This window comes from Schistocerca gregaria, chromosome 2 (genome assembly GCF_023897955.1).
Source record: "Schistocerca gregaria isolate iqSchGreg1 chromosome 2, iqSchGreg1.2, whole genome shotgun sequence".
In the NCBI taxonomy this organism is placed as follows: Eukaryota; Metazoa; Arthropoda; class Insecta; order Orthoptera; family Acrididae; genus Schistocerca; species Schistocerca gregaria.
In genome coordinates, this window is record NC_064921.1 from 34,367,001 (window position 1) to 34,389,742 (window position 22,742).

General features: G+C 37.5%; 1 protein-coding gene across 1 annotated transcript; it reads right to left on the bottom strand.

The window, feature by feature from the left end:
* Positions 1-21,634: 21,634 nt before the first annotated feature.
* Positions 21,635-22,362, bottom strand: LOC126335626 (uncharacterized). Its single transcript, XM_049999081.1, has 2 exons — positions 22,006-22,362; positions 21,635-21,796 (listed from the first exon to the last, which is right to left on the bottom strand). Exons 1-2 carry the CDS (start codon positions 22,360-22,362, stop codon positions 21,635-21,637), a joined length of 519 nt encoding a protein of 172 aa, XP_049855038.1.
* Between the last annotated feature and the right edge of the window lie 380 nt (positions 22,363-22,742).

The following is a 22,742-nucleotide window of genomic DNA, read 5'->3' on the forward strand; positions in this document are numbered from 1 at the left end:
GGCTGTAGTGGTTTTGATAGCATAAAGTTTGATGTATTTTGTGAAAATATCAAAAGGAGCTACTATGTATTTGATACCACCTTTTGCTCTAGGATATGGCCCTGTGATATCCAGAGAAACCATTTCCAGTGGAACCTGGTTAGTATGGGGTGTAGTTCTGTAGGCTTTGACATATTGGATGGTTTTGTTCTTTGGCAAATAGCACACTTTTTTCAATATTTGTGAAATACGTCGTCGTAAATTAGGAAACTAATAAAGTTTGGAAATTTTCCCTGTAATTTTGTTACTCCCTATTGACCCCATACTTCGTGTGAGTGTTGGATAAATTCGTCAATATATTCCTGTGGAAGGCATACACACCAATGGTTATAACTTTCGTGCTTCCAGTGAAACAAAAGGCCTTTGTATAACTGATACAATTTACTTAACTTGGGGTTAGCATTCCAGTGAAGATTTTGTATTACCTTTTTCCACCTGTTGTCTTGCTGTTGCATTATTCCCATTTGTATAGAAAATTTTTTGTAGTCCGATTTTTGTTTACTACTTTGCATCAGTAATGTACGCATTTCTGAATCGAATTTAGACAGTTCACTGAACTCGTCTAGTCCCTGCGATAATCTGGATAATGTTTCTGCAATAACATTCTGACTGCCCTTTATGTATATTATTTCAAAATTGAATTCCTACAGGTACAAACACCACCTCATTAGTCTTCAGTGTAACAATTTACATGTTAAGAGAAAAGATAATGATTGGTGATCACAACACATAAGAGTTTTTACCCTAAAGAAAATATTCAAAGTTCTTAATCGCCCAAATTACTGCTAAACCTTCCAGTTCTGATATGGAATATGATCTTCCCGCCTCTGATAATGTTCTGCTGGCAAAGCCGATGACTTTGGGTGCTATTTCTCCTTCTTCTTGTATTGGAACAAATATGCCCCCAGCCCTTGAGATGAGGCATCCGTGCTTAAACGAAAGTGTTTGTACATGTCAGGATGACTCAAAATGTTTACTGATATTAATGCATTTTTAATTTTGGTAAAGTCCTCCTGGCATCTCTCATCCCATAACTAAGGCTTATTCTTTCTCAACAGATTACGTAGGACATCGCTATTCATATGCTGCCGTGGTATAAATTTTCGGAAAAGGGAAGTTAGGCCTAGATATGCTTTCAATTGTTTTCTGTTCATCGAGGGTGGGGAATTACGTATGTCACCTAGTTTCTTAGGATAATATCCCCTGTTCTGATAGATACTGCATTGAAATTTTATTTGTTCTTTGCCAAAGTTAGATTTCTTTAGATTTGCTGTTACTCCATACTTTGTAAATCTCTGAAATACCTTTTCTATTATACTGATGTGTTCTGCCCAAGTTATTGTGGCTATTAACATGTTGTTGTTGTTGTTGTGGTCTTCAGTCCTGAGACTGGTTTCATGCAGCTCTTCATGATACCCTATCCTGTGCAAATTTTTTCATCTCCCAGTACCTACTGCAACCTACATCCTTCTGAATCTGCTTAGTGTATTCATCTCTTGGTCTCCCTCTACGATTTTTACCCTCCACGCTAACCGCCAATTCTAAATTTGCGATCCCTTGATGCCTCAGAACATGTCCTACCAACCGATCCTTTCTTCTCGTCAAGTTGTGCCACAAATTCCTCTTCTCCCCGATTCTATTCAATAAATTCTCATTAGTTATGAGATCTACCCATCTAATCTTCAGCATTCTTCTGTAGCACCACATTTCGAAATCTTCTATTCTCTTCTTGTCCAAACTATTTATCGTCCATGTCTCACTTCCATACATGGCTACACTCCATACAAATACTTTCCCAAATGAATTCCTGACACTTAAATCTATACTCGATGTTAACAAATTTCTCTTTTTCAGAAACACTTTCCTTGCCATTGCCAGTCTACATTTTATATCCTCTCTATTTTGACCATTATCAGTTATTTTGCTCCCCGAATAGCAAAACTCCTTTACTACTTTAAGTGTCTCATTTCCTAATCTAATTCCCTCAGCATCGCCTGACTTAATTCGACTACATTCCATTATCCTCGTTTTGCTTTTGTTGATGTTAATCTTATATCCTCTTTCAAGACACTGTCCATTACATCTAATATCCTCTTTCAAGACACTGTCCATTTCGTTAAACTGCTCTTCCAAATCTTTTGCTGTCTCTGACAGAATTACAATGTCATCGGCGAACCTCAAAGTTTTTAATTCTTCTCCATGGATTTTAAGACTTACTCCGAATTTATCATTTGTTTCCTTTACTGCTTGCTCAATATACAGCTTGAATAACATTGGGGATAGGCTGCAACTCTGTCTCACTCCCTTCCCAACCACTGCTTCCCTTTCATGCCCCTCGACTCTTACAACTGCCATCTGGTTTCTGTACAAATTGTAAATAGCCTTTCGCTCCGTGTATTTTACCCTTGCCACCTTTAGAATTTGAAAGAGAGTATTCCAGTCAACATTATCAAAAACTTTCTCTAAGTCTACAGAAGCTAGAAACGAAGGTTTGCCTTTCCTTAATCTTTCTACTAAGATAAATCGTAAGGTCAGTATTGCCTCATGTGTTCCAATATTTCTGTGGAATCCAAACTGATCTTCCCCAAGGTCGGCTTCTACCAGTTTTTCCATTCATCTGTAAAGAATTCGTGTTAGTATTTTGCAGCTGTGACTTATTAAACTGATAGTTCAGTAATTTTCACATCTGTCAACACCTGCTTTCTTTGGGATTGGAATTATTGTATTCTTCTTGAAGTCTGAGGGTATTTCACCTGTCTCATACATTTTGCTCACCAGATGGTAGAGTTTTGTCAGGACTGGCTCTCCAAAGGCCGTGAGTAGCTCTAATGGAATGTTGTCTAATCCTGAGGTCTTGTTTCGACTTAGGTCTTTCAGTGCTCTGTCAAACTCTTCATACAGTATCGTATCTCCCATTTCATCTTCATCTACATTCTCTTCCATTTCCATAATACTGTCCTCAAGTACATCGCCCTTGTATAGACCCTCTATATACTCCTTCCACTTTTCTGCTTTCCCTTCTTTGATTAGAACTGGGTTTCCATCTGAGCTCTTGATATTCATACAAGTGGTTCTCTTTTCTTCAAAGGTCTCTTTAATTTTCCTGTAGGAAGTATCTATCTTACCCCTAGTGATATACACATCTACATCCTTACATTTGTCCTCTAGCCATCCCTGCTTAGCCATTTTGCACTCTCTGTCGATCTTATTTTTGAGACGTTTGTATTCCTTTTTGCCTGCTTCATTTACTGCATTTTTATATTTTTTCCTTTCATCAATTAAATTCAATATTTCTCCTGTTACCCAAGGAGTTCTACTGCCCCTCGTCTTTTTACCTACTTAATCCTCTGCTGCCTTCACTACTTCATCCCTCAGAGCTACCCATTCTTCTTCTACTGTACTTCTTTCGCCTATTCCTGTAATTGTTCCCTTGTGCTCTCCCTGCAACTCTGTACAACCCCTGGTTTAGTCAGTTTATCCAGGTCCCATCTCAATAAATTCCCACCTTTTTGCAGATTCTTCAGTTTTAATCTACAGTTCATAACCAATAGATTGTGGTCAGAGTCCACATCTGCCCCTGGAAATGTCTTACAAATTAAATCCTGGTTCCTGAATCTCTGTCTTATCACTATATAATCTACCTGAAATATGTCAGTATCTCCAGGCTTCTTCCATGGATACAACCTTCTTTTATGATTCTTGAACCAAGTGTTAGCTATGATTAAGTTATGCTCTGTGCAAAATTCTACCAGACAGCTTCCTCTTTCATTTCTTAGCCCCAATCCATATTCACCCACTATGTTTCCTTCTCTACCTTTTCCTACTCTCGGATTCAAGTCACCCATGACTATTATTAAATTTTCGTCCCCCTTCACTACCTGAATAATTTCTTTTATCTCATCATACATTTCATCAATTTCTTCATCACCTGAAGAGCTAGTTGGCATATAAACTTGTACTACTGTAGTAGGGGTGGGTTTCTTGTCTATCTTGGCCACAATAATGCGTTTATTATGTTATTTGTAGTAGTTTACCTGCACTCCCGTTTTCCTATTCATTATTAAACCTACTCCTGTATTACCCCTATTTGATTTTGTATTTATAACCCTGTATTCACCTGACGAAATGTCTTGTTCATCCTTCCACCGAAGTTCACTAATTCCTACTATATCTAACTTTAACCTATCCATTTCCATTTTTAAATTTTCTAATCTGCCTGCTCGATTAAGGGATCTGACATTCCACGCTCCGATCCGTAGAACGACAGTTTTCTTTCTCCTGATAACGACGTCCTCTTGAGTAGTCCCCGCCCGGTTATCCGAATAGGGGACTATGTTACCTCCGGAATATTTTCCGCAGGAGGACGCCCTCATCATTTAACCATACAGTAAAGGTGCATGCCCTTGGGAAAAATTGTTTCTGTAGTTTCCCCTTGCTTTCAGCCGTTTACAGTACCAGCACAGCAAGGCCGTTTTGGTTATTGTTACAGAGCCAGATCAGTCAATCATCCAGACTGTTGCCCCTGCAACTACCGAAAAGGCTGCTGCCCCTCTTCAGGGACCACACGTTTGTCTGGCCTCTGAACCGATACCCCTCCATTGTGGTTGCACCTACAGTACGGCCATCTGTATTGCTGAGGCACGCAAGCCTCCCCACAAACGACAAGGGTCATGGTTAATGTGGGGGGGGGGGGGAGGCTATTAACATATCATATCATCAACATAAATGATAAGTTTACTGAACAATTCAGGTGTTAAGACTCTGTCCGAAGCTGATATAAATACGTCTGCGCTAATGTTTAAGCCAAAGCATAGAACTTGAAATTCGTAACTCCCGCTATTGCAGACAGATGTGTGTGTTTCCTACTCTCCTCATGTAACTTTATATACCAGTAAGATTTTTTAGGATCAAGGAAGCTGAAATTTTTTGTTTTATGAAATTTTAGCGATTGTTCATCTTAATTATCTGGTTGTGTTTTTACTGGTACTATAATTTTGTTTATGCCTCTAGTGTCTAAAACTAGTCTTACTGGTCCATCAGGTTTGCTAACCGGTAATATTGTGGTGCAATATGGAAAAATGATGGCTGTATGATTCCCTGTTCGCACATTCTATTGATTTCCTGCTTAACTGCTTCACGCTTTGCCCATGGTATAGGGTAAGACATAACACAAAATGTTTCTTGAGGATAGACATTACGTTTATGTTCATAATCTTTGATTACTCCTGGATTCTTATTAAAAACACTTGCATATTTTAAAAGGAAGTCAGAAAGCTACTGTCGTTGTGTAACATCTAGAATATTTGATTCTTCAATTTTTGTTCTCCTAATCCTTGGTTAAATTCAGTGTCGGTCTCGTGTTCATTATCACATTTGTTCACAAAATACACGGTGGGATATGAATACTGTACAGTGACATGGGGTTCTGGGTTTACTTTGTCATACCTCTCAAGTGTGGTAATCAGACTGAGAGAAGATCTTTGGTCCTTTACAAAGAAATGGCACTTACCATTACCTATGTCTATTTGAGTATTGTAGGTTCTAAATGTGTCCATACCTATCAAGCAGTTGAATATTAGTCTGTCTACTATTAAAAAATTACAGTGCACAGAGAATTGTTCACTGTTCACAGTAATAAGAGTTTGGTGTTTTACTAATTTGGTTTTGCCGCCTGTAGCTGTTTGTACTTCGCAGTTTTGCACTGGCAGAGCAGGAAATTTATTCTGTCTCTTTAAGTCAGTGAAAAATGCTTCAGACATTAAATTAGTTGTGGAACCTGTATCAGGTATTAACTGTGTGTCTGTACCAAAAATTGTCACTCTGATTACTGCTTGCACTTGTTCTTCCATTGTATTTTTCGCCGATTTTAGTTGATATTGGTAAAGATCGTATTTTATGTCTCCTTGTTCATCGAATCGTACGAAACATATTTGCAAATCTGGTTTGCCACTATCGCTTATAAGGTCTATAGTATGGGGCTCAACTATGGCCAATTCGGGTTTTCCCGCAGTGTAGTCTGATCTACTTCAGTACTCGTGGACAACTTCTCTCAGTTATACTGTGTGACTGTTTCTCCAGTATGTATCATTTCCAGTTCGCAACATAATTTCGTGTGTTCATATGGCTATTGTGGAACGTTGCCATATTGTGGTTTTGTTGCGCAAATGTTTTCTGCGGTACTGCATGTTCTCTGTTACTGTTGGTGCCGCGCACCTGCCACCGATGCGGCTGACTGTTTTAATTTACAAACGGTGCACAATTTTGTAATGGGGGACTGACATTAGCTTGTGGATGGTAATCGTTCCTGTTATACAGAAAGTTTTGCTTAAATCTCTTGTTCCTACCATATCCATTCCCATATCCATACCACGGTTAACATATCCTTGAGGTGGCCCACACCAGCTTTGCTGCGTGTTCATGTCTGGCTTTTTGTATTGACTATTCAAGTTATGTTGTTGTGGTGTTTGGCTGTCTGACGACCTATTTGCTACTACTTTCTCTTCATATATTAGGTCGATTGAATCTAAAATGGATAGAAAACATTCTGTGTTGTGCTCAGGTGTAGTAATTAATTTTTCACGAATGTGTGGTAGCAAACGACTTTTTCAAATTTTTAAAACATCCACATGATAAATAGGATTCGTCCAATAAAGAGAGTACCGAGCATGGGTTATAGTGATCATGAGGCACAGCTGCTGTGTATAGAAATGCCAACAACTAGTAGCGGTTCCGAAAAAGGATTTGAAAAAAAGAACCGTTTCTGAAGATAACGCTGGAATTTTTAATCTCTTACTGGCAAAGGAAAACTGGGAAAACATAGCCACTCAGAATAATGTTGACAGCATGTACATTAGTTTTAGGAGCATCTTTCTTCACCATTTTAATTTAGCATTTCCAAAAGTAGTAAAAACAGTACAACCTAAAAATAATAAGCAATGAGTAACTAAAGGCATGAAAATTTCCAGTGAGAGGAGCAGATTTCTGCAGTACTGTTGTAAGAAATATAGAGTACCCCAATAATTCGCAGATTATTCAAAAGCCTACAAAAGAATCTATGGTAGAGTAATCAAAGAGGCAAAAATTATGTGGAATGGAAACTCATCTAACAAAATGAGATCCACTTGGAGAGTTATAACAAAAGAAACACGCAGTATAGCGCCAAATAAAAAGGATATATCATTGACACTAGAAGGCTCAAAAGTCACAGAGCCAAATTCAGTTGTGGAAAAATTCAATGAATACTTCACTTCACTAGCTGAAGACCTGATTCAAGTACACTGTCAAGGACCAGTCCCAAGTTTCTTCAGCAAGTCAGTGATCTCAACTGCTTCTATATATGTTTACGAAACAAACCCCAATTACATTATAAGAAAAATTAAATCATTAAGCAATAAAATGTCAAGTAGTCTATCATTAAGCAATAAAATGTAAGTGGTCTTGACAAAGTACCTGATTTCATGTTAAAAGTATGTGCTCACCACATAAGAAACCTCTTCACAAAAAATTACAACCTCTCTTTAAAAACTGGTGTATATCCAGATATTTTTAAAATTTCAAAAGATTCACCACTGCTAAAAAAACGTTCCTCTGAAAAAGATATCAAACTACTGACCAATGTCACGGTTAAGTTCCTTCTCAAAAACTCTAGAAAACCTCTTATATGACAGGCTTTTAAGTTTCATAAATAAATATGCACTTCATACAGTACGACAACATGGTTTTAGAAAGTCTAAATTTACACAGACAGCAATTTTCGAATTCTTAGAAAAATCCATTGATCAACATAAATTAGCTGCAGGTATTTTTATAGATCTGTCAACAGCCATTCTGCTCGAAAAATTAGAAAGGCGAGGAATAGCACATAGTTGGTTGTGTTCATACCTAAAAAACCGTAGGCAGAAAGTATCACTTCAGTATGAATTCAACAAAATGAACCAAACAAGAAACAACTCCTTTATTTCTAGCTAATTACCAATAAAATATGGTGTACCACAGGGCTCTATCTTAGGTCCACTACTCTTCTTGATTTGTGTGGACGTCTTAGTTGAATATATGAGTCCCACAAAAACTGCTCACTGGATCCAGTCCATTAACTTTACAGTCCACAGCAGAAAGTTCTATGAAAAGACTTTCTGAGAGGTTCACAAAAAAACTTATTATAAATACTGAAAAAATTGTGTGTGTCGATTTTCATTTAATTCCTCCAACTAATCATATGTCTATTCAAGCACAATTAAAAAATGATTCCCTAGAAATGTAAGTGTCACAAAATTTGTGGGTCTATGGGTTCAGCAAGACTTAAAGGGGGACACACATATAGATAACTTGTCTAGAAAGCTATCATCTGTGTGCTAGGGGCTAAGAAATTTAAAGGCTACAACAAGCAAAACAACAATTCCGCAGGCATACTATGCACAGTTCCACTCACTAGTCTGATATGGGATCGTTTTCTGGAGATACTCAACTCACAGTGTAAACGTTTTTAGAATGCAAAAAAGAGCTCTAAGAATAATTTGTGGCCTTAAAATGTAAATCCCATTTTACTGAGCTTGATGTTCTAAATGTTCCAAGTTCAATCATTTATGAAACTATCTTATTCACTAGGGACTACCTCCTGAAAACAGGCCAACTGCTACAGAACAAAAATATACACAACTATAGCACCAGAGGGAAATCAAATATACATCAAAAATATCACAGAACAACCACCTACCAGAGGGGCATAATTAACATTGGTGTAATACTATACACTAAGATACCAGAGGAAATAAAAAAATGATATTCATCCAATATTTAAACCTAACCTAAAGGCATTTCTAATAAAGCACTGTTTCTATTCTGTCAGAGAATTTCTGAATATGTAACAAAATCAATTGTATTAGGTACATATTTTTAATTTGCCTACTATTTTGCTAATACTATGTATTATTGTAGCTTATCTTTGAGCTGTCCAATATCAATTGTGCTATATGATAAAACTGGACCAATAAAAACTCAAATCAAATCGAATCATAGCTGAATACATATACGAGATACAGTCAGAATAAGAACAACACACAATAATTAAATTATCTTACTAAGTAGAAATACCTGCAAGTGAATAAACTGCATACTGCAAGTAATTAAAATTTTGAGGTACATACTTCATATAGCAGAACACATCTATGAGATACAGACAGAATATAAATAAGATACAATGATTAAATTTTCTTAATAAGTAGAGATAACTTCAAGTGCATAGACAGCTTATTCCAAGTAATTAAACCTTTGGTCCAAGAAATTCCTCTAATGGAACAGAAACAATGGTTTAGTAGTACTTCTGTTAATTTAATTCTTATTATTTTCGGGTTTTTCCTTATTTTTATGTCTGTTGGCAGGTGGTTGTGTATTTTAATGCCCATACACTTAACCCCATTCACATATAATTTTGTGTTGTGAGCTATAATTTGTAATTGGGTTTTGTTTCTGATGTCAAGTGTATGGCGGTCTGCATTTCTGTGGAGGGATTCCAAGTGATGTACTGTAAAACAAGCAAGTTCCGTTATATAGAGGCATCACAGTGACAAGATTTTTAACTGCTGGAACATTGGCTTACAGTGTTCAGTTTTTTTACATTTCATCATTCTTACCACTTGTTTTTGTAAGTTGAAAATTATGAGACAATCAGAGCTAATTCCCCAGAAGATTGGACCATAGCTCAAGACAGACTCAAACAGGCAATGGTACACCAGCTTCAAGGTATCTACACTGGCTGTATCTTTTAATAATCTTAATAAATAACAGTTTGTGTTAAGCTTTTATGATAGTGCCTCAATATGTGGTTTCCAATTTAGAGTGTTACTGACAGTATGTCCAAGAAATTTAGTGTCCTACCTGCTTGTAATGTCAACTTTGCCAAAAAACTAGAACTGCATTTGCAAGTAGCCTGTTTAGGTGTTTTTATTGGTAACGCCACATAGCGCTCTGTATGAAGATCACTGGCTGTGCTGTGTGCAGTCTGTGGCTGGCTGGCATTGTTGTAATACTTGCCATTGTAGCTTTGGGCAGATGGATGTGAACAGCGCATAGCGTTGCGCAGTTGGAGGTGTGCCGCCAGCGGAGGTGGATGTGGGGAGAGACATGGCGGAGTTTTGAAATTTGTAAGACTGGATGTCATGAACTGCTATATATATTATGACTATTAAGTTAAATACATTGTTTGTTCTCTATTAAAATCTTTCATTTGCTAACTATCCCTATCAGTAGTTAGTGCCTTCCGTAGTTTGAATCTTTTATTTAGCTGGCAGTAGTGGCGCTCACTGTATTGCAGTAGTTCGAATAACCAAGATTTTTGTGAGGTAAGTGATTTGTGAAATGTATAGTTTAATGTTAGTCAGGGCCATTCTTTGTAGCGATTACTGAAAGTCAGATTGCGTTGCGCTAATAATATTGTGTGTCAGTTTAAGTACAGTCTCGTATAGTTGTTCAAAGGGGACGTTTCATATGTCGACCCTTAGCCGAGGATACCTCACTGGAATCTTCTGATTTTTTCTTGTAGTTTGTGTAGTTAGTGTAGCCTTTGTTTATTGCTAGCGCGTAATTGTAGAGACAATTTCCTCTGTAGTTGTAGTTTTTCATTGTTGTACAGTAAAATAGTTGTGGCATGCATGTAGGTTTGCACCAAGTATTTCTCAGCTGCGCTTGCAATTAACTAGATATTATTTTCAGTGCTACATTAATGTGTCCTCTTATTTTGCTCTTCAAATTGTGCTTTTCTGTGTTATCGTGTGAAATATTGTGACAATGATGGCGTGTGAAAAACGTAATACTAGGCTCCAAAGTAAACTGAGAAATGACAGTGAAGACGAAAGCAGTGTGTTAGCGCCACCATGTAATGAATTAACTAATGTTCAATGTAGTAATTTGGTAATTGTGCATAGGGAAATGGAGTGGGCTGCAAATAATGGTGTAGGCAGTGAAACAATTAGTGAACAGGGAAGCATTATTGATCGATCGGTGGGCAACAGCTCGCCTCAGGATTCCGAAATGACAGGACACAATCTTGCAAATACTGTAGATTCAGGTTTCCTCGCCGTTTTCTCAAATAAGTCAAGACACATTTTCTGTTTTACAAACTGCGAATATTGCCGGTTCAAATGCATTGCCGAATAGCACTGAGGAACATGTTTCAGACACCAGTGCATTGTTATTACAATTAATGCAACAAATGGGACAAAAGCTTCAAAAGTTAGACACAGTTGAACAAAATCTTCAAAAGTTAGACACAACGCTTGAACAAAATCAGAATCAAATGGCACAAAATCTTCAAAAGTTAGACACAATGGAACAAAATCAGAGACAAACACAGCAAAAGCCTCAAAAGTTAGACACAATGGAACAAAATCTTAGGAAGCTAGACACCACACTTGAATAAACACATGAAAATTTAACTACTGAGTTACATAACATTGAATCGAAATGTCAAAAAGTCTGTAATGACATAAAAACACAAATTTGTGAGCATTTTCAACCTATTTTTTCGCCGCATGAAAATGCATTACAGAATCACGAAGCAGCCATAAATGAACTGCAAACTATTGTTCATGAAAATCATGAGACCTTGCAAGCTAAAATTGACTCAGTTGCATCTGCCATTCGGTTACGCAACTTGCAAAAACTCAAGAAAACTTAAAGGACACAGTAGATACGATTTCAACACAAATGGACACTCTGAAACTTGGTTCAGAAAACCACACAGAGGAAATAATTTCACTATCGGATAAAGTAGCTGAACTTTCAGATCAGTTCACTAACTTGTCTACAAAGGTAGATGATGATCTGAATGACACAAAACCTGTAGCCTTCACTGACACTGAAGAGTATGAACAAATTAGAAAATTCAAACAGAATCAAAATCAAATCAACACACAGTACAAAAGAGAAATGCGGGAAGTACAAGATCAGTTGGCTCAAGTAATACAAGAATTACATATTTCAGAGGACACTCGCGCTCCAGTATGGGCAGAGGGGCATAGAAATACAGAACAACCACAAAATAATAACACAGGACACTTCGGAAATCATGAAAGAAATTGGCAAGGCGCATGAATTTTGAGATGGAACCGCCGAAACGACGTAACAATGAGCGACATGAGACTCGCCTACATGATGATTTTGACTATAAGCTGTTCATTACTACATGTAAATTCAAAACATTTAAGAATTCTGGCAACGACATTCATATACAAGCGTGGCTCTATCAATTCTCTCATTGTTTTCCTGCTATCTGGTCATTGGAGCACAGATTAGAATTTATGTGTGGCTACTTAGGGAATGAACCAGCTGTAAGAATGCGATCGGTCATTCACGATTGTCACAGTGAAGGAGAATTTTATCATGCCTTCCTCTCAGCATATTGATCTCAAGCTACACAAGACCGTGTAAAACAAAGCATCATTATGATGAAACACTTCGAACAATCTGAATTTTCCAGTCTTGTGAAATATTTTGAAGACATGCTACATAAGAATCAGTATCTTTCAAACCCATACAGCCCCTCAGAACTCATCCACATTTGCTTAATCAAATTACCTGAACATTTACGACAGATTATTTTAGCAGGACAATGCAAAGACGACATTGAAGCTTTTCAGGGACTCTTACAAGAATTAGAAATTGACACTGACAATCGCAGAACGCGAAAACAGGAACACTACAATTACAGTTCACATCCGTCGCAATTCCGCGATGAAAGAAATAATAACTGGACATGACAAGGCTATTCTTACAACTCAAATCGCGAACAAAACAGACACCACCCATATGACAACCACTGGCAGAGTAATAGTTACAGAAAAAGACTGCATTTCCGTAGTAATGAATATGACAGAGACAATCATAGAAACAGACAATATGGCAACCAGAACTATTATTATCATGGGAGACAGAATAACTTCAGACGCAACGCACCACCGTGCAGTGATAATTCAGAGAGAAATTTTCCACCACTTAACCAACAAGAAAGAAACTACAGGAACTACCGACATGACGACAGACGATATAATCATAACGACAGACCTGAATTTCATCAGAACTGGCGAGATTCAAACAGAGCAGGGCACTCTCGACAAGGTGAATTTGTAGAAGTTAGGTCTCCAAATCCTAATAACGACGCGCGCCAACAAAGAAACAGACAATGACTCACACCGCAGGCAGCCACGTGCGCCGGCTAGCTAAGAGAAAAATAACATAGACGCTAGCCTTGAGAAAAAGTTTTGCATTCTTTACCGACGTATACCGCATGACAATGGCATTGAAGTTCAAACTCTGAGTACTATGAAGAGTAAAGGATTGCACCACACTTCACATGTAAAACCGCTTATTGAAAGATAATCTGCTTTTTAACTTTGTCTTTGCCATAAAACTTTTCACTTCACGTTACTAGTATGCGTTGTCACACTTTGAAACTGTTATAATGCAACAATGTTTTGAAGTTAACTATCCAGTCTATAACCTACAGAACATACAGTAATTACCAATGCATTGTGATAGTGATCAGAGGACAAAGTGTTACTGTGTGTGTACATTCTTGCTTGATCGTTGCACGATTACTAACGACTATAAGGCTTACATACTTAGAACATACTGTTTACTGCTAATGAGATTTTAATGCAACATTTTGGTTTACTTCAAAAGACATTCCTTATTTCAAGTAGTTTTTGTGACATTAAAGATGGCTTAGTATTTGGTTTATTTGACAGCTACACGATTTTATCACGACGCTACTAATGTGTGACACAATTTACATTGTGCTTTTGCGGTGTATCTGTTTTATATCTACACAGTTTTCTGAATTCTTCTGGAAAGGAAAACATGTTTTAGTAGTAATTTTGTGGTATAGCTACAATGAGACAGCCTTTTCTGTAGCACAACAATACGTTACAGTACAGTACAGTACTTACTTCATCATGGCAATAAGCGTAGTAACTAAGATATTTAAACACAAAGCATTTCAATTTTGTTTTTCATGAGGTAAGTACATTGACTTCTGCAGAGCTTAGCTTTCGGAGGACGATAACTACGACATTTCCACAGAGATTATCTTACAACAAGACACACAGTTTAGCGCTACAGTACATGTATTTGAGTGATTAATTTTGTACTTAAAACATTTATTTTTAAAGATATTTGGAGTACAATGATACAAAGGTTTTCCGTGATACATTTCATTCCATTGCTGTAATCTGTAACTCCTGAGGATATAATTACATTAATCCTCAAAGCGGTACACGCTTACTTTGTGTACCATGTGTGTGGCCAGCACAAGGAGCCCTAGCTAATATGGTATTTCCTTATACAACTTTACACATTGGTACCATATTTCTCTAACACAGAATTACACAGCTATGTGATCGTTTAACTGAGAGACAAATATTTTTTTTTATTACGTCAGTGACACATGTTTACGCAATTACACAGTTGAATAACTTCACACTTATGAAATTGTATTTTGCCTGTACTTCTTGAAATTTTCATATTTTTTCGGAACCATTGTGACACTATGAGAGCTTTGAATGATGTCTTTGGTATGAGATGATGATTTTTAAAGTACGTTTGAGGTAGATGACACTTTTGACATGAGCAGAGAATTTTTTTTAGGTTTTGAAATTATTGGAGGAAGCTACGACGGTTTTGAGAATTTGACTGAGGTGTTATGATGTTGTTATTACGATGACTGTGTATTACGCTCTTGCGGTATGTTTATGATCAATAGGCTGATGCTATGTGAGGAATTTGATTATGCTACGTATTTATTATGATGAAATATTGAAGAAGTGTATACGAATATGTATATGTATAAGAAGGTAAAGACTAATGAGTAGTGGTTAGGGACTCTGATTTGTGGAAAAAGTCTATGGAAACCAAGAATCGTACTTTAAGAGCTGTGAAATGTATGTAAATGCGTGAATGTATTACAATGCCGACGAAAGTTTTTTGGAAACTGTTATATCAATAGGATTTTGTTTCTACAGATGTGTAACGAAAATTCTTGACCTGTGAAATTTTTTATATGAGACTGCCACTGTAGCGGAAACTGGTATCGTAAATATTTCGGTAAGATAGTTAAGTGACCACCTGCACGTAATGCGTCATGGGCACCCAGCTGCGCGATAGCCACCTGACAAAAGAAAGCCATTAGGTGAAAAAAAGGCCATTATCCTCGCTATTGCCATTCCTTTGTAGAAAGCATCGCAAAAACGACACGCTCATTACTTGGAAGGATACTTTCTTACATCTGCACACCTGATAATGACAAGCATCTTTCTATGAGAGTTGAGAGAATTTCTACTAACTTATGAAATGTCACATGACTCTTGAATGATATTTTTACGCTTTGCCTTTCATCGTTGCTTATTTCATTTAATATCTGGTTTCCAGCTGTGTTGCAGCATTGGTTTTATAAAATAAAATTAAATGCATTTGCTAATGTGAACACTTTCTGTCAACAGATCTATTAAATAATCATTTTATGATCCACGTTCTTCGAAAAAGGAGCACTTGGAAAGGAAAGAACAATAAGAAGGGATTAATAACAGTTACTGCATACTTAATTTTCTTTTCAACTACTTGGTAATATCTGTTGAAGAATTAGTTTTGTGGTGCGCCACTTTAATTATTTATTTATTTATTTATTTATGTATTTATTTTACCTGGCAAGATTAGGGCCTTCAGGCCCTCTCTTACACCTTACCAGGCATACTCAGATTGAACGAGTTACAGTTTCTACAGACCATTAAGGACATATAACGTATTATGCAGTATTGATGTTAAAGAAAAAAAATAGAGATTATAACAGTAGTACAAGGATAACTATAACAATAAAAAATAATTATAACAATCAAGAACAATAATGATAATAATAATAATAATAGTATTGACTATGTACATAAAAGTAAATATACTTTTCTTTTGTGAATGTCAGTCCTATTGTTAGTTGGGAATTTTCTCGTTATGTTCTTGCAGCTTGTGAGTTATTCTCATCGAGCAGAGACATAAGACGATAGAATGGGGTAAAAGAGATATATAAGAGGTAGTTAGCTTAGAGGAAGAGAAATAGAACGGTAAAATTCGAAGCTGTGATGGAGATGAGAAAGAAAGAGATGAGAGGGGCACAGCATTGGTGGCTATACCGTCCCTAATATGTAAGTTTTGAGTTCCCTCTTGAATGTTGAGTAGTTCTGGATAAGACGCAGATCACAGAGGAGCGTGTTCCGTAGTCGTATGGCTGAGATGGAGAATGACATGGAGAAATATTTTGTGTTATGTAAAGGTACAGCCAAGATGCTAGACGTATCCGATCTGGTATTGCGATTGTGGAATGATGATAGGTGTTTAATATGAGAAGATAAGTATTGGGGGTACCAGTGGCTAAGAAATCGATGAAGTAAGCACATCGTGTGGAGATCGCGTGCCCTATGTGGGCATATCCACCCTAACTGGGAGTATGAAGGACTGATATGATCATACAACCCAATATTGCACACGTATCTAACGCAAGCATTCATCACTAGCTCGAGGAATCTAGAATTTTCACTATTTGTGCTGTGTTGAACTACATCACAGTAGTAAAGATTAGGCAAGACTAGTGTTGGACTAGTTTTTGTTTAACATTGGTTGGAAATATTTTTCTAAATTTTTGAATTGCATGTAGGGAGGAATGCGATTTCTGGTAAGCTGTGACTGTTTGTTCTTCCCAGTACAGGTGTTCATCCAAAATTATTCCAAGGTCTTTTACTGTTTTTTGGTATGGTAGTTGGGTACCATTGAGGAGTATTTGAGGGACTGTTTCGCAAAAGTATCGGCTGATTAACTTTGGATGAGATATAAGTATGACCTGGGATTTCTTGGGGTTTAGTTTCAGACCTAGGTTCTGTGCCCATCGAGAAACAGAGCAAAGATCTGCGTTCATACTCGCTACTGCGTCAGCAATGTTTTTGGGGCTTGTACTTATGTACAGTTGGATGTCGTCGGCATATAGATGGCAGTTGCAGGAGTGAATCACTGAAGAAATATCATTAATTTACAGCGAGAAGAGTAGTGGACCAAGGACGGAGTCTTGGGGAACTCCAGAGCGCACGTTTTTCCATGATGACTTTTCCGACCCACAAATGACTTGTTGACTTCTGTTTTTGAGGTAGCTGTCGAACCAGTGTATTGTGCTGTTTGAGAAATTCAGCTGTTTCATTTTAATTAGTAATATATCGAAGTCAACTGTGTCAAAAGCCTTGCTAAAGTCAAACAGTGTTAGGATAGTAGCTTCACGTCTGTCCATAGCATGTTTAATGTCACCAGTTACTTTGATTAATGCAGTTGCTGTACTATGGTGCTTTCGAAAGCCTGACTGATATTCGTCATGGATGTTATGAGTTTTGAGGTAATCCGTCAGCTGTTTATGGACGATGTATTCTAGGGCTTTAGATATTGCAGGTAGTATGCTGATCGGCCTGTAGTCACCTGGAGACTTAAGGTTGTCAGTCTTGGGTATAGGTTGAATTAAACTTCGCTTCCACTCAGTAGGATATGTACTACTGACAAGAGACAGGTTGAAGATGTCTGTGATAACTGGAATAATAGTGTCTACGACGTTCTTAATCATGCCAATGCTCACTCCATCATTTCCTACTGCCTCGGAAGAGATTCTCATAATTGCCTTGTGTACTGTGCCTGTAGTGACATGTTTTAGGAAAAACTTGTCTCTAGAGAGATTGATATCTTGTGGCTGGTAATTTGTCGCTGCGTGGCAGTTTACAGCTGTTGAGAATAAATCGTTTAATTCTTCTGCAGACGCTTGATAAACAGCGTCAGATTTTCGCTTCTCTATACCGAAACTGCGCAGCTTTTTCCACAGTCCAGCAGGTTTTGATATGCCGCATACGACAAAGCGGGCATGTCTGATTTTGGCATTCCTCACGCTTTGCTTGGTTCTGTTTCGGAGTTTCCTATAAGCTTTGTACGCCTCGGGAGTTGGGTTACGCTTGAAGGCCGTATGTACTGCATCGCGTTTATTCATTAACTGGCGTAATGCGGCCACGGAGCGGGAGCTGTCTTTACCGTGACAGTGCGTTGAGGAGCATGTTTATCATACAGTGCAATAATTTTGCGACATAATTGCCGAATTTTTCCGTCTAAAGTCGGTTCATTGCTTATATCATGCCAAGGGATGTCAGAGCAATCCTTTTGAAGAGCGTAATGGTTAACATTTTTTAAGTTTCTGTAGGTTACCACGTGAGATTTTTCTTTGGTAGTATGCATTGAGTAATTTAAGAATATTACGTCATGACCAGAGAGTCCCGGAGCGGATGTCTGATTGGCGCGGATTATTTTATCTGGTTTCTTTGTTGCTATTATATCTATGAGTGTGTGGCTGTGTGGCGTGTGATGAGTTGGGTCCAGCGATGTTAAACTCATATTATTGGAGTGGAACAGTCGCCTTAGTTTTTCGGCAGAGGGAGATTTTAACTGTAAGAAGATGTTTGTGTCGCCCATAATGATTATCTGTTCATACTGTGTCACGAGTGAGGACAGGGCAGACTGAAAGGAGGACATGGCACCGACGTTTGGAAGTTTATAGATTAAGATGTGAATATACATTTCCCTTATCTGCATTGTTGTCTTTAGTGTAATATTTTTTCTGCTTGAGCTTTGTCAAGTTTAGATATAAGTTATCGCATTTGCTGCTGCTGTTTGCCAGGCATCGTGCTACTAAATTGCACTTTGTATTACTCTGTTAAGCTAGTTTTACTACTGTTTTTTTGTTGTTGTTGCTGCACATTGGTTCATATTAGTTGTAATGTTGCATTGATTGGTAATTTAGATTTAATTTAGCTTGCTTTGCCAATTGCCATTTTTTTGTCATTGCCGTTTGTGTTAATTGTTTTGTGCTGCTGCATTGCGTCGTCCCTTAGTTTAGCATCTGAGCTCAGTAGGTTTAAGTTAGCTTAAGAGGGGGTAGACTATATAAGAAACTAACTGTGATGAATTGGAAGAAAAGCATTGAGAAGCTATAAGAAAATGGTTTGGCCGGAAAAGTAGTGTACAGTGCAGAAAAACTATTTTTGAAAGAGGATTTGAATAGAATACAGAAAGCATGCTTGGGTAGGATTTTTTTTTGGCTGGCCTGTCCTTTCCTTTTGTGTTATCCCACTATGTGTTCGTGCACCCTTGTGTATTTATTTTCTTCCTGCCTCTGTGTACTGTTTCATAGAATTTTTTCTCTTCTGATACTAAACTACATTCACTATGATGAGGAATACTGTTATCCTCAAATATAATTTGCATTAATAACATGTTATTTACTTCGTAAAGATGTTTACACATTATTTATTCTGTTTTGTTCTAAAGCTCATGTGTGAAGTTGATGTTTCAAAAGTTATTCTGATCTTTTATGTATGTACTTATGTCATAATTTTTATAACACTGATGTATTTGTTATTTCGACTCTTTTGTAAAGCCTGTATTACTGCAAATGTTATCTGTACTATTATGTTCTTTAATGATGTATTTTGTACCTTTGTAATTGTATTCTTATGTTGTAAATTTATAATTGTATAGACACCAGTCACTGCACACGTTTCTGTTGGTCATAGTAATGCACAATATGTGAGACATTGGGACTGTTAGTGCTTGCACATGTGTTAATAATTCAGCAAGGGACTGGATAACAGCATTGCTGGTTCTAAGGATATTTCTAACAAATTCTTTCTGAGTGGACAAGTGGTGGTTTATGGACTTGCTATATTGTCCACAAGACTCCTCGATGGTGATTGTGCACCTGCACAGTCGCAACAGTTGGCTGCTAGCCATCTCTACAAGGACTACATTGGGTCTACACCTTTGATGACTCACCAATACCATTATTTCTACAAGGACTGCAGTGGGTCTGCACCTCTGGTGGCTCACCAATACCATAATCTCTACTAGGCCTACAGTGGTTCTGCACTGTGATGACCAACCTACCAATATTCTTCAAAACTTCGACTGACTCTGCTGTGGGTTTGCTCTGTTGTGGCCCAATACCTGTCTGCATGTCAAGAGTCAGCACTGTCTTTCCGTTGGAAGGACAACACTACTTCTTCAAGACTGCATGGAAATCCACTACTTCGGTGTGCATTTTCTTTTACTGCTCAGCCTTTGAAAAAAAAAAAAAAAATCTGCAGTTTTACTGTGATGAATGTTCAGGACTGTCTGTATGGACTGTGAGAAAATTTTAGCTCTTGACCAGCATTGTATCAATAAGTGTGCACATTTGATTTCTTTGTTATTGTAATTATAATTAAGAATTTTTTTTTTCAAATCTGTATTGGCCAGTGCCCAAAACAATTTGTAAAACTTTTTGTGGGGAGCATGGGGGCAATGCAAGTAGGCTGTTTAGGTTTTTTTATTGGTAACGTCACGTAGCGCTCTGTATGAAGATCACTGGCTGTGCTGTGTGCAGTCTGTGACTGGTTGGCATTGTTGTAATACTCGCCATTCTAGCGTTGGGCAGATGGATGTGAACAGCGCATAGCGTTGCGCAGTTGGAGGTGAGCTGCCAGCAGTGGCGGATGTGGGGAGAGACAAGGCGGAGTTTTGAAATTTGTAAGACTGGATGTAATGAACTGCTATATATATTATGACTATTAAGGTAAATACATTGTTTGTTCTCTATTAAAATCTGTCATTTGCTAACTATCCCTATCAGTAGTTAGTGCCTTCCGTAGTTTGAATCTTTTATTTAGCTGGCAGTAGTGGCGCTCGCTGTATTGCAGTAGTTCGAATAACCAAGATTTTTATGAGGTAAGTGATTTGTGAAATGTATAGGTTAATGTTACTCAGGGCCATTCTTTGTAGCGATTACTGAAAGTCGGATTGCGTTGCGCTAAAAATATTGTGTGTCAGTTTAAGCACAGTCTTGCACAATTTTTCTAAGGGGACGTTTTTGCTTATTTTTATGTCTGTTGGCAGGTGGTTGTGTATTTTAATGCCCATACACTTAATCCCATTCTCATATAATTTTGTGTTGTGAGCTGTAATTTGTAATTGGGTTTTGTTTCTGATGTCAAGTGTATGGCGGTCTGCATTTCTGTGGAGGGATTCTAAGTGCTGTACTGTAAAACAAGCAAGTTCCCTTATATAGAGGCATCACAGTGACAAGATTTTTAACTGTTGGAACATTGGTTTACGGTGTTCAGTTTTTTTACATTTCATCATTCTTACCACTTGTTTTTGTAACTTGAAAATTACGAGACAATCAAAGCTAATTCCCCACAAGATTGGACCATAGCTCAAGACAGACTCAAACAGGCAATGGTACACCAGCTTCAAGGTATCTACACTGGCTGTGTCTTTTAATAATCTTAATAAATAACAGTTTGTGTTAAGCTTTTATGACAGTGCCTCAATATGTGGTCTCCAATTTAGAGTGTTACTGATGGTATGTCCAAGAAATTTAGCGTCCTGCCTGCTTGTAATGTCATCTTTGCCAAAAACTATAACTGCATTGAAGGGGGTAAGATTTTGTCTAGTGTGGAAGTTCATGCTTACAGTTTTTTGAGTGTTTATGCGTAGTCTATTTGCTTCAAACCAGATTTAATTGACAAGTAGTTTCATTGACTGCATCTTGCGATGTGTCACCTCTACTGGTTATCAGGATATTTGTGTTACCAGCATGCAGATAGGAGCTGGCATTTGGTATGTGTTCTGGGAGATCATTTATGAACAATTTGAAAAGAACAGGTCCCTGAGTGATGCAATTAGTTGTATGTATTGTATCTGACCTGCAGTGCCTGGATGTCTTTGATTTTCTTATTTCTACATATTGCTTTCATTCACTAAGGTAGCTACAGAACCAATTGTGGGCTACACCTCTAATCCCTTACTTGTGGAGTTTCATAAGAAGCAGCTTGTGGTCGACCCTGTCAAATGCCTTGGACTGAGCAAGAAATATACCAACAGCAGGTTGATTATGGTCAACGAAACGTGAGCACTTTCTAGAAATGCATACAAAGCATGTGTGGTGGAAATATTTTTCCGAAATCCGTACTGGGATGAAGTGATTATGTTGTTAGAATTAAAAATATTTCTAATTGACATAGAGTATTCAAATATTTTTGAGAAGACAGATAGTATAGCAACTGGCCTATAGTTTGCTGTGTTAGTTACTTCTCCCTTATTGTAGAGAGCTATAATTTTATCAAGTTTTAGTTGGTTTGGAAATGTTCCCTCTAGAAATGAGGTATTTATGATATTTGACAGGGATCCACTGATGTAATTTGAACACTTGTGAAGTAAGGAGCAGGGTATCATATCATGCCCTGCAGAATAAATCTTCTTAACTCTTTTTTAATGAAAACTTCAATTTCATACGGTGTTGTAGGAGACTGGGAAAAGGAGTTCATAGAAGTATTGTTTTTGAGAATAGAGTGTACAGTGTTTGGAGAGTTATTCAGGAGATTTGTGGGAAGAGAGTGTAAAGTATTTGAAGAGTTCATTACGAGATTTGAGGAAATTTCTGAAAAATAGTTGTTCAATTTAGTGGCAATTTTATGTGCATTTTCGGTCTTTTGTCCTTCTATGTTCATTGTGGTTTTATCCTCTATACTTAACTTTCTCCCAGTCTGCTCATTTACTATACCCCAGACGGTCTTACATTTGTTGTAAGAGCACCTAATTGTTTCATCATTATG